The 12,933-nt window shown below is 41.1% G+C and overlaps 1 protein-coding gene across 2 annotated transcripts in view; it reads left to right on the forward strand.

Moving 5' to 3' along the window:
• Window positions 1-12,933, forward strand: part of slc12a5a (solute carrier family 12 member 5a) — a gene marked incomplete at its 5' end in the record, with an annotated part of 121,439 nt that overhangs the window by 102,560 nt on the left and 5,946 nt on the right. For both annotated transcript variants that reach the window (XM_084061516.1, XM_084061517.1), the window contains 7 exons: window positions 358-477; window positions 2,842-2,946; window positions 5,746-5,914; window positions 6,242-6,437; window positions 8,533-8,702; window positions 9,213-9,344; window positions 10,479-10,586. In XM_084061516.1, coding sequence (XP_083917642.1) covers window positions 358-477; window positions 2,842-2,946; window positions 5,746-5,914; window positions 6,242-6,437; window positions 8,533-8,702; window positions 9,213-9,344; window positions 10,479-10,586 — 1,000 coding nt within the window. The remainder of the gene's footprint in view (window positions 1-357; window positions 478-2,841; window positions 2,947-5,745; window positions 5,915-6,241; window positions 6,438-8,532; window positions 8,703-9,212; window positions 9,345-10,478; window positions 10,587-12,933) is intronic.

Genomic DNA, 12,933 nt, shown 5'->3' on the forward strand with positions numbered 1-12,933 from the left:
CGAAAACCTGAATGGACACGCCAAGCAATGGACGCGTTTCAGCTATTCAGCCTTCATTGCTGATGAAGGCTGAATAGCTGAAATGCGTCCATTGCTCGTCCCGGTGAGGCAAACAAATGTTTTGGACATTGCATTGTGCTGGTTTCCTTCTCTTTAAGTGGTGTTAACCAATGTCTTTTTAATGACATTTTCTATTGTTGTTCTATTTCTGTACTGTACTGTATAAACTCTATGTCTATCTAATATGATTAATCTGTCTGTCTGTCTGTCTGTCTGTCTGTCTGTCTGTCTGTCTGTCTGTCTGTCTGTCTATTTATCCATCATCCATCCATCCATCCACCTATCTGTTGTCTACAGGGCTCTGTCCTTCCTGGGGATGAGTTTGTGTCTCACTCTCATGTTCCTCTGCTCCTGGTACTACGCCATCGTCGCCATGGTAATCGCCGGCTCTATCTACAAGTATATCGAGTTCGCAGGGTGAGTGGAGCGCTACCCGTGGAAGAGATTGGATATGCCGGCTGGCTGTGCACACACAAGTGTGCGTGCGTGTGTGCGTGCGCATGTGTGTGTGTGTGTGTGTGTGTGTGTGTGTGTGTGTGTGTGTTTTGTGTGCGTGTGCGTGTGTGTTGTGTGTTGTGTGCGTGTGTGTGTGTGTGTGTGTGTGTGTGTGTGTGTGTGTGTGTGTGTGTGTGTGTGTGTGTGCGCGCGTGTGTATTTGAGGAGTTTGGGCTTTGAAAACACACACCATCCATCAGTCCAGAGCAGGCAGTTAAAGGAGACAATTTGTTTGCGGTTCCACTTCTTGTTTGGGTTGTTGTAATTTCCTGTCAAGTCAGGTTATGAATGTTATGGATTTTTATGCAGGGCCACCTTCAAAGAAGAAGAAAAGTGATTGAAAAGGATTGCAGCATTTTAGCACATATCGTCTCTGTCAGGGGGGAAACCTTGTATGTCCAAGACAGTTACTTTTCAGGAAATGGAAAAAAAGAACCTGTGTTCCAATGGATGTAATGTAGTTATTATTTAGTCACAAGCTCTTGTTAACACATTTCTCTGGTTCAGTATTTATTAAATGCACAACTCACCTGACCCCCTTCGCTTCACCTTCAAAATCCTTCAAAAACAGTGAAAATAGTAGATCCACAAGCTCACAACGTGTTGCGATTCAACCCGTAGTGAGCTTGTAGGTTGTTTTTTTTCGCTACTTTACTGTAATTGTATTACAAATGTATTAAAGTAATAGGGCATTCATTTAAGGAAAAAAACATAAAAAGTTAAAATATGGACATACAAGGTTTCGCCCGACAGCGACAATATAATATAATGTGCAATTATTAAAGATGTATTTTCTACACCGTTGTAGTTGAAAATATGTTATTTTTGCTGAGCAGCAGACCAATGTAAAACACTTGTCTAAACATTCAATCAGGTTTTCAATCAGGCGTTTTGCAGTGTGTTGACAACATGTTGACTACCTCACTAACACATAATGCTGTTATGCACTGGTGGCTCTGATGGGACGTGTGCCACATACTGACAGACCTACATGTAACGTTAATAGGCTACATACTCTCTCTCTCTCTCTCTCTCTATTCCCTCCCTCTCTTTCTACTACGTTATGTTATAACTCGTCACTGTCGGGCAGAGATCTTATATTTCCATTTGTCATTTTCTTAAATGTTTTTTTTTCTTTTTCCCACCAATGAATGCCCTATTTCAGTGGTTCTAGTGGCTGGGGACAGTGGTTCCAGTGGCTGGGGGACCCCCTGAAACCCCCTCTAGGACCCCCAGGGGTCCTAGAGGGGGTTTCATGGGGTCCCCAGCAAAGTTAGTTAGTATAGCATCACAATCAGTTTAACCAATTTAACCCTATTTTATACTACGGATACTCAAAAATAGACGGTTATCATGTCAGCATCATGGTCAGTATCATATCAGTATCATGGTCAGTATCATGTCACTATCATGGTCAGTATCATGTCAGTAACATGGTCAGTATCATGGTCAGTATCATGGTCAGTAACATGGTCAGTATCATGTCAGTATCATGGTCAGTATCATGGTCAGTATCATGGTCAGTATCAGGTCAGTATCAGGTCAGTATCATGTCAGTATCATGGTCAGTATCATGTCAGTATTATGGTCAGGATCATGTCAGTATCATGGTCACTATCATGGTCAGTATCATGGTCAGTATCATGGTCAGTATCATGTCAGTATCATGGTCAGTATCATGTCAGTAACATGGTCAGTATCATGGTCAGTATCATGGTCAGTAACATGGTCAGTATCATGTCAGTATCATGGTCAGTATCATGGTCAGTATCATGGTCAGTATCATGTCAGTATTATGGTCAGTATCATATCAGTATCATGTCAGTATCATGGTCAGTATCATGTCAGTATCATGTCAGTATCATGTCAGTATCATGGTCAGTATCATGTCAGTAACATGGTCAGTATCATATCAGTATCATGTCAGTATCATGGTCAGTATCATGTCAGTATCATGGTCAGTATCATGTCAGTAACATGGTCAGTATCATATCAGTATCATGTCAGTATCATGGTCAGTATCATGTCAGTATCATGGTCAGTATCATGGTGAGTATCATGTCAGTATCAGGTCAGTATCATGACAGTATCATGTCAGTATCATGGTGAGTATCATGTCAGTATCAGGTCAGTATCATGACAGTATCATGTCAGTATCATGGTGAGTATCATAGGCAGTATGGGTAATGCATATCAAACTGGTGGTCTTTGAAAATGTGTTTGAGAATTGCTGTTTGAATAGAAGAATGAGCGTGGTTGGGTGTTGGGTGTTCTGCTGTGTTACAGGGCAGAGAAAGAGTGGGGTGATGGGATACGAGGGCTGTCTCTCAGTGCAGCACGCTTCGCCCTCATGAGGCTGGATGAAGAGCCACCACACACCAAGAACTGGAGGTATGACGCACACACACTCACACACACACTCACACCTTTGTACTACTGTACTTGTGAGGAGATCGATATTTTAGGATGGATATATTATTAACCCATTCAATCCGGGAATGCATCTGTGTCATTTTAGATTTTAGCTATAACCATTATCTTATACTTTGGGCTATTAAAAAATAGTGCCACTATTTTTTGAAAAATCGTGAAAATGTGTGCAAATCTTTGAATAAATATATTTTTAAAGCCCCTCAAATCTTTGCTTCTGGGGGGTCCCTGGAATTAAATATTTTGAGATGGGGTCTCATGAAAAAGTTTGAGCATCACTGATATTATAGCAACATAGGTTTTTCAGACACCTGTTAGGGTTTAGACATTTGTAGATACGTTCCCGGATTGAATGGGTTAATGCCATGTTTTACAATATGTTGTATCATTTTTTACTTTTAACTCTAAAGCCGAAAATAGCCGATCTACAAGATCACAACGTGCCGAGCTGCACATCGTGTTGTGAGCTTGTAGATCTGCTATTTCCGGTGCGGGTACACTGGTACGCAGGAAAATAGTAAATCAGGAATAACTCTAACCCTAACCCCCAAACCTAACCACTAAATGCCTAATCCTAACCATGACCCCAACCTGAATCTTTTTCAGGTTAACCATAAAACATCTTTTTCTCTTGTGAGGTCCTCACATTCACAATGTCTTTTTCTCTAATTCGACTATACTTGTGGGGACATTTGGTATAGTAATACAATTACACACGCACACGCACACGCACATACTGTACAGTACATATACGCCCATATACGTATAGGCAGGACTACGGCCACGTTACTCTGACTCAGACATATATATATATCAGGGTCCCCACGGTCATGAAATTCCTGGAAATATTTTGAAATTTAAAAAAAAAAAATCCAGTACTGGAAAAGGTTTGGAATTGATCAAACTTCATCAAAGGTCCTGGAATTTATCAAGGGTCCTGGAAAAATATTTGGCTATGCATTGTTTTTGGCTATTGATTATTTTTAATACAAAACCTTTTCATAAACATGTATAACATTACACGAAATATGTAACATAAGTAGTTTTTCGCCGAACAGGCTGTGTAACACCCTATCCGCACTGCCAGCGATGCGACGTGACGCGACGCGAGCGGGCGATGAAATCTCATTAAAATACATGTTTTTGAATGAGACCGTCCTGACCTACCGCAAGCAACAACGAACCGTGCAACGACGTCGTCCACCCCTCCTATTTTCGCTCGCAGGCTCTATTTGAGCGAGGTTTCGCGGCTGTGCCCCACCCCCAAACACTTTTTATTGTTTTTTATTTATTTATTTTGCTACACTGCCTATCTTTGGGCATTGTACATAGGAGTAAGAGACACATTATTGCGCTGAATGATTGTTATATAGGCCTGGAAATTGGGCTAAATATTCTGGAAAAGTTTTGGAAAAGTTTTGGAAATTCATTGCTAAAAATGTGTGGGGACCCTGATATATATATATATATATATGGTCATGTGCATACAGTATATGGTCACGCTTTGTTTTCAGCAGATTTCCAGTGCTTCCGATGTACAGACTGTTAGGCAGAATAATTTGAAAACTGTGTGATTCAGACATTCTGTCTCAAGAGACTGCACAACACAGCAACTAAAATAGACTAAACCCGTCACCACAACATTAACAGGTATGGTACACTGTAGCTCACACAGTGTGTTGCTTTGGTGTTTCCAATTAACATGGAAATTAACAACGTGTCCCTGCATGTTCAGCCATCCCTTCCATTAATCTGAATCTCCTTGCAGGAGCTGTCATGTGACTAGCGGGGTTTGTGATTGGACATTAACACGTGAACCCATCTCATGCTGTGCTCAGTGGTGGACAGTAACGAAGTACATTTACTTGAGTACTGTACTACTTAAGTACATTTTTTAGTATCTGTACTTTACTTGAGTATTTTGTATTCTTGGCTTTGACTCCACCACATTTCAAAGACAAATATTGTACTTTTGACTCCACTACATTACTAGGAAGGGGGAAAAACCCATTATGAATGAACCACTTAAGATGTATTTCAATTATAGTGAAAATACAGCTTGTGAGCTTGTAGATATGCTGCTATTTTCACTATTATTCATATTTGTTGAACATTTTCCGTTGAACTTTTGGGTAAATGTCAAAATTTCAATACGCCAATGCAATGCATTGATATTAAAAAGAAAGTGCACTTTGTAACTTATAGTTTTGAATACGTACAGTATTTTTAAAAGCATGTACATTAACTAAAGTACAAATTGGACAGAACAAGTTTCACTTTGAGTTGAGTCATATTTGACCAGGAATATGTGTACTTTGACTCAGTATTTTGAGAGTGAGACACAAACCCATCCCCTGGAAGGACAGATCTGTAGATAATGGATAGGTGGATGGATGAATAAATAGACAGACAGACAGACATACAGACAGATGAATCATATTAGACAGACATACAGTTTATACAGTACAGCACATAAATACTGGGGTTGGGTGTTTTGTCCACCACTGATTTGACATTAACACGTGAACCCGCCCCACGGCTGTGCTCCTCTGCCTTCTCACTGGGCTCTTTATCTCTTCCTCCTTCAGAACTCCAACTTTCGCGCTGCTCACCCAGCCTTTTCTTCTTCGCACCTTTGTTCTCCCACTGCTCGTCTCTGCCCTGATCCTCACCCTCTCTACTTCCTTCTCTCTGTCTTTCTCCCCCTCTTTGCTCCCTCCTTCCCCTGCTTCCTCCTCCTCCTCCTCCTCCCTCCACCAGGCCCCAGTTGCTGGTTCTGGTCAACACGGACTCAGAGCAGAACGTGGAGCAGCCTCGCCTGCTCTCTCTGACCAACCAGCTGAAGGCAGGCAAAGGTCTTACCATCGTCGGCACCGCCCTGGAGGGCACCTACCTACATAACCATGAACAGTCCCAGAAGGCCGAGAAGGTACGGAGTCCTGGATGTTGTACCCATAACTTCAGTCTGATGTGTGTTTGTATTACAGGTTTAGCACAGTAGCACAATGTGTGTCTATTTATTTCACAATTTCTCAGTGCTACCATTCTAACCACCTAAATCATTATTTTTTGTAACTAATTGATATATACTTTAACGTATGACAAAATAGTTGTCACTCTGTGACACGTTTTTCTGCCTGTAATGACAAGCCCACGATAGGGACGGCAGTTTGATTGGTTAACAACTTTATTGTAACGTAACAATTTACTTAAATACTTATTTATTATCTGTATCACTTTCTTCTACCCCCCCCAGGCAATGCGTAAGCTTATGGAGACAGAGAAGGTGAAGGGTTTCTGTCAGGTGACCGTGTCCTCCAACATGCGTGATGCCACCTCCCATCTCCTCCAGGCCAGCGGCCTGGGAGGCTTGAAGCACAACGCTGTGCTGGTCAGTTGGCCGCGCAACTGGAAGCAGGCTGATGAGCACCAAACATGGAGGAACTTTATCGGTGGGTCTATGGTAGAGCTTGCTATTTGTTTGGCTGATGTAAAAGTCATTATTTTACTTTTCTGACGACATCTGTATTGGTAATTATTGTATTGGTAATGGCAGATATACTTGTATATCTGCTATTTATTTTATTATTATTTGTAATAGGGCTTAAGTGCTTAAATAAAATAAAGTCTGGTTAATATGTATTGTATTTTAAAACGTGTTTGCTTTCATTGTTTAATTAAAGTTAAATGTTTATTTTTATATATTATGTTTTAATATACTTTATTTATTTATTTTCTATCTATCAAAAAAATTATTTGTGTTTTTTACTTTTAGTTATTGGTTTCTTTTAAGTTAAATGTTCTCAAATACTTTAATCAATCTAAACAACTTTGACAACTTGGACGGTAATCGGTAATTGGTGGTCTAGGACAAAAAACGATATCGGCCAGTTTTTAACAGTCCACTCTGGTCAGAAAAATGTCTGTAAATGGCCTCACTTCTGGGAGAATTTCTCATTAGAGGTCTCTCCGACCCCATGGGTTTTGTTGAGCCAGCCAGAGGGGAGCATCTTTAAATTGGAGTAGAGAGGTCATAGACCTTCCAGCACACAGCTGCCTGATTTAGTTCTACAAGCTGCTGCTGTTGTCCGACTATTAATACCCTAATACCCCAGCTGTGTCAACATTCTTGGATAACTTACTTGTATTATGTTAGTGTGTATACCGTATGTAGTTGAACTTGTGTGTAGGGCTGCAACTAAGGATCGATTAGCGATTATTTTATTGATTCCTTTTTCTATTAATTGAATAATGAAGAAGCACTCTTAAGTTATTTTTTTATTTACTGTATGTATCGACAATCTAACTATATAAATGGCGAGCAACTTCCGTGCCCTCGGTGTCCACACCCCACAGCTCTGTTATCGACTAAACACAACACCGTCACACCACATGTCGCCAACACTGTCGCGGGCGGGCGGCCTGAATTTACGTTTCGCGTAGGGCACCTGGCATGCCTCACTACACCGTTCCCACCTCGCAACATAATTAATTCTACTCACCAAATGTCGGACACAGCGGAAGTGGAAGCAGCTTCCTACCGCTTACCGTGCGTACCACCGAGGCCAACACAACACGACGGCCCGCCATTGAAAATCCCCAAAACAACAAGAGCACGTTGCTCTGCTCTGCTCCACACACCAGGCTAGGTTCATGACACCAAAGGATTAGCCAGTGATGTCATCATTACTGGTCAACACACCAGGCTAGGTTCATGACAGCAAAGGATTCGACAGTGATGTCATCATTATGCAACCCGCAAGTACACATCGCCGGCATTGGGATGCCAGGTTGGGATGCCAGGTTGGGATGCCACGCCAGAAACAAGCAAGAACCTGCATGATTTTTTTTTTTTTTTTTTTTTTTTTTTTTTTTTTTTTTTACCGTTTGGAGATTTTCATCCGACGACTTTGGCGCGGACCACCAGGGGGTCCGCGGACCCCCTGAAACATAAAAAATATTATTTCTTCCCAATTTTTTTCCCCATTTTTTTACTTTTACATTACAACTTTTTTTTTTTTTTTTTTTTTTTCCCAAATGTTCATCCCATATATACACGCGCCCACGCTGCGCCCCGTGCGCGGCTAGGGGTTTCGGGCGGCCGTAGGCCGCCCGGACCTCTAGTTTTTTATAATCGAATAATTACGCACTCAAGCCCAATTTTATACTTCGGCGTACAACAGTACAAAAATACAGCAGATCTACAAGTGTCACATTGGTGATTTTCGCTGTTTTGCGCAGTATTTTAGAATTTTTTTGAAAAGTTTTTTTTCTTTCCCCCAAACTGAGAATTTTATTAAAATCGATATTTAAAAAAATTATAGATTAGATTGATTTGTTCGATTAACCGTTGCACCTCTACTTGTGTGTCTTGGTGCTTTTTTAATCTACATTGTATTTTCAATAGATAATGAAGGCTCTAACACCTTCTGGGTCATTTGTATCCTCTTCTGATGGACTTACCAACACAAAGCTTGTTGATATTCATTCATTGGCTACCTGTGTGAACACCTCTCTCTCCTTCTTCCTTCTCCTCTCCCATCTCAGAGCTGGTCAGAGAGACTACTGCAGCTCACCTGGCTCTGCTCGTACCCAAGAACATCTCTGCCTTCCCGTCCAATGGAGAGCGCTTCACTGAGGGCCACATCGATGTGTGGTGGATCGTCCACGATGGAGGCATGCTGATGCTCCTCCCCTTCCTCCTCCGCCAACACAAGGTACTGTCACACAAACAAAGTATAAGAAACACTGTTACTAAATACTAGACTTAACTTGGAATGGAATAAAATTTACTGGAATGCGCTTTGGGGGCGATCCAAGTGTTTAGGGCGCATTATACCGCACGGCTGCAAAATGCCCTAATCAGCAATTCACGGCCAGCCGGACCATTTGCAGTTTGTCATTTCCCTACTCTCTCTCTGCAGTCTCGCTCCACTATCACTATCTAATAAAGGCTTTAAAATGCCACCTTTATTAAGCTGTAAATAAACAGATGGTAAAATGCGTGATATTGATGGGTCCATTTTGGGTCAATTTGTACACTATTTAATTTAAATGATCATGGAGGACCTTGCAGTGCAGGGAAGTAACACAGATCATGGTGTGTATTACAGTAACTCTCATGGTGTTACAGTAATGTTACAGATGATGTTACAGTAACTCTGCAAAAACTGATTTTACTGTATGTCAGACTATGTTCAGTAATGGTAATGGCATTTGCTCCTCAGGTCTGGAGGAAGTGCAAGATGCGCATCTTTACCGTGGCCCAGATGGACGACAACAGCATCCAGATGAAGAAGGACCTCACCACTTTCCTCTACCATCTACGTATCGATGCCATGGTTGAAGTCGTAGAAATGGTGAGAATTCACAAAACAATGAACACCTAAGATGGACTCAAATTGGATTGATTTCTGTCTCCTTCCACCACCCATTTGCTCACAAGGAAGGGCCATGTGCTTGTATATTAATTCATGCTGGTGTAATTGTATCCTAATAAGGAAATCTATTTGTAACCCTCACTTATTTATTTATTTTCTATTTCCTACTTGCACTTGAAATTTGTATGATGGCGTTTTTATTTATCCTTCAGCCACCATGTGCACACCGTTATTCAACGTTTGCAAAGCATTTGTAATGATGCCCCTTTTTATATTCAGTGATTGAGTGAGTGTTCAGTGATCAGTTGTAGTCTTAAGAAGCCACTTGGTCATTTCTACCAGAATGTAAGCTGTCGTACAACATATGGTAAAGTAATGGACTTGTGTTATAGCACCATAAAGGCAGCCTGTAAATCTTATGCAATGCCACCTATAGACTCTTCTGATCACAACTGTGTCTTCCTAACCTTGGTCTGTCAATCGACTCACAGGAGAAGGACAGCTGAGTGCAAAGAGGCTGTGTGCAGAGTGCACTATTCAAGAACTGAATGGCTGTTTTCATTGTACCAACTGGGAAGGTTCATTCATGTACTGACTTTCGCTGTATCGAACTACATTACCTTCTGTAAGCAATGATTATTCCCAGGAAGACCATTACATTGTGCCCAAATAATAACCTCTGGGCCAGTAATTCCCTCAATACAGGACAAGAAAAAAGGGGTGTTTAACCCTGATACGTCTGATTGTCCCAGTTAGAGGAGTTGCTTCAGAGGGCAGTCAGATTCAGATTGATCAAATGGACTTCTGGAGAACAATCAAACAGACAAATATGAGGAAAGTGATGGGCCTGACTGCTTAAAAACTGCTTTTTACGTGACATTTTCACATCGATTTCCCAGTTCTCTTCATCACCGAGCATTATGCTCATTTTTACTTTTTGGAGTGCTGCTATTTCCACTCTTTTTGGTGATTTATTACATGCTGTGTATTGGTAACTCTGTTGCTGCTACTGTATTCACTTAACTATGAGGTTTCTGACACAGAGGGGGAAAATGACTCTCCTGTTTCCATAAGAGAAAAAAGATAATGAGCCATCTGTTTCCCTCCCTGTAGCATGACAGCGATATCTCAGCCTACACCTATGAGAAGACCCTGGTGATGGAGCAGCGCTCGCAGATCCTCAAGCAGATCAACCTGACCAAGACCGAGCGTGAGAGAGAGGTAAGAGAAATACATTTATTTAACCCATTCAATCCGGGAACGCATCTGTGTCATTTTAGATTTGAGCTATAACCATTATTATTTTATAATTTGGCTATTCAAAAATAGCAGATCTACATGCTCATAGCGTGGCGCTCGGTGCCCCGCTATGAGATTGTATATCTGCTATTTTTGAATAGCCGAAGTATAAAATAATGGTTAAAGTGGTTAAAATCTAAAATGACAGCTTTCCTAGTCTTAATGGGTTACGGTTATCTGAGGATTCTTATGTGTCTAACTTCTGTGACAATTGCATTTCTGAGCTTCACTTGATTTCACTCGACTTGATTCATCTTGTTTTGCTTTGACTTGACATGGCCCCCTGCTGGACAAAAGCATATCTAGATATACATTATATCAGCGATTCCCAACCTGTGGGCCGGGAAATTGCAAGTGGGCCCCCAAAACAGGCAAAACAGATTTCAATATTATAATAATATAACATTAATATAAAAGAAAAATCATCTGACGACTTAACTATTAGTTATTAGCTATTAGTGGTCAGATGGGTGGGCCGTAAACACTTTCAGTAATACCCCTGGCCCTGGGGGGGCCCCCGGTCAATTAGGTATACTGTAGTGTTTAAGTCAGGGGTCTTCAACGTTTTCAGGCCAGGGACCCCCAAACTGATGGGGAGATGGAGCAGGGACCCCCTACCTCAGGGATATTCAACTAGATTAGGCAGGGGGCCACAATTGTAAAATGACTTGAAGTCAGGGACCACACGACTGTGATAACAAAACCGTTGTGCTATACTGTAGGTCCGATAGGAGTAGGATACAATAATGGACACATTATGTGGACACATTATGTCCATTATGGTAACTTATTAGGGCCTGCTTCATACTGCATTCATGCATTTTGATGTTTGATAGGAACAGTTCTGTGTCACTCCTTGGTGCGCAGGCTAAGATTTAGAAAATAGGAAGTAGACATTTCAGTGTGTTCTGTGCACGGGTCCCTGGTATAGAAGCGTCTCGTATTGAAAGTTTTTTCCATTAGTATTGAGCACCCAGGTGATAAGAGCACAAGCTCTTATGATGTGTTTTTAAAAATTCTTTGCATTTCATTTTACATTGGAACATGGAATATGTTCCAGGGACCTAGGGATATATTCATGCTTTTATTTTAAACATACATGTACAAGGTACAGTGAGTAGGGTGTCCGTACCAATGCCATTTATAAACATACCTTATTAACTGAGAACCATGTCAATACTATCAACAATCTGTCAATTGCACAATAATGCACCAAAACGTATAGAAGCTATTCAAAATAGACAGAATCATGATTATTTTAAACCTAAATATTTAAAGACAAATGGAAAAAGAAATATATATATATATATATATATATATATATATATATATATATATATATATATAAAACATGTTTTATAATTATTCTTTTTTAATCTAATCTAACAACAATTTCGCGGACCCCCTGCAGTACCTGCACGGACCCCCTAGGGGTCGCGGACCCCCTGTTGAAGACCTCTGGTTTAAGTGGTTAACTTCTGGATTGACTGGTCCTCCAAATCAATAATTGTCTCCACCAGGCCGGACGCCCGAAGGCCGGGGACTTATGTTTTCGCCCCTGTCCGGCCGTGTGTCCGTCTGTCCGTTGTCTGTGAATTTTTGCTAAACACATTTTTTTATATTACTCCTACAGATTTTGCCCAAACCTCACGCAAATCGGTACACATTATCTCTATGGTCATGTGATCAAGGCATATCTGTCCGATTTTTCATATTCCATCCTGATTGGCTAAAATTGGCCATCCTGATTGGCTTCCAAAGTTTGCAGGAAGCCAATCTTCAAAATTTGAACAAAATGCCTCAAATCATGAACGCAGTGTCCGATTGCACGCACATTCCCACTAGGCCGAGGAAGAAATGCCACCTTACATTTTCAAATTGGCTTCATGGTGGTGCTATAACAGGCAGATTCACATTTTGCCCTATAGCTCTTGAACCGTAGCTTATTACGCAACTTCCCAAATAAACCACCCTCATTTCCACCTGACATGTTTTCCAACATTTTTTTCAACTTTGCTGGCCCACAATAAGCTACCTGGCCTGGTGGAGACCTGTGCTCAGAGGAGCACATTTTTCTAGTTAGCTAAAGAAATCATCATTTTCGTTTTTTACTTTACTTCACCATAAAACAATGTGATTATGTACAAAAGAAAGATAAGATAAGATAAGATATGGGGCGGCAATAGCTGAGTGGTTAGTGAGTCCGCCTAAGGAGCCAGAGGCCCTGGTTGCCGCAGGTTCGATTCCCGGCCAGGCCAGCATATGTGTC

Source organism: Gymnoscopelus microlampas, assembly GCF_963454915.1.
Source record: "Gymnoscopelus microlampas genome assembly, chromosome: 7".
Classification (NCBI taxonomy): Eukaryota; Metazoa; Chordata; class Actinopteri; order Myctophiformes; family Myctophidae; genus Gymnoscopelus; species Gymnoscopelus microlampas.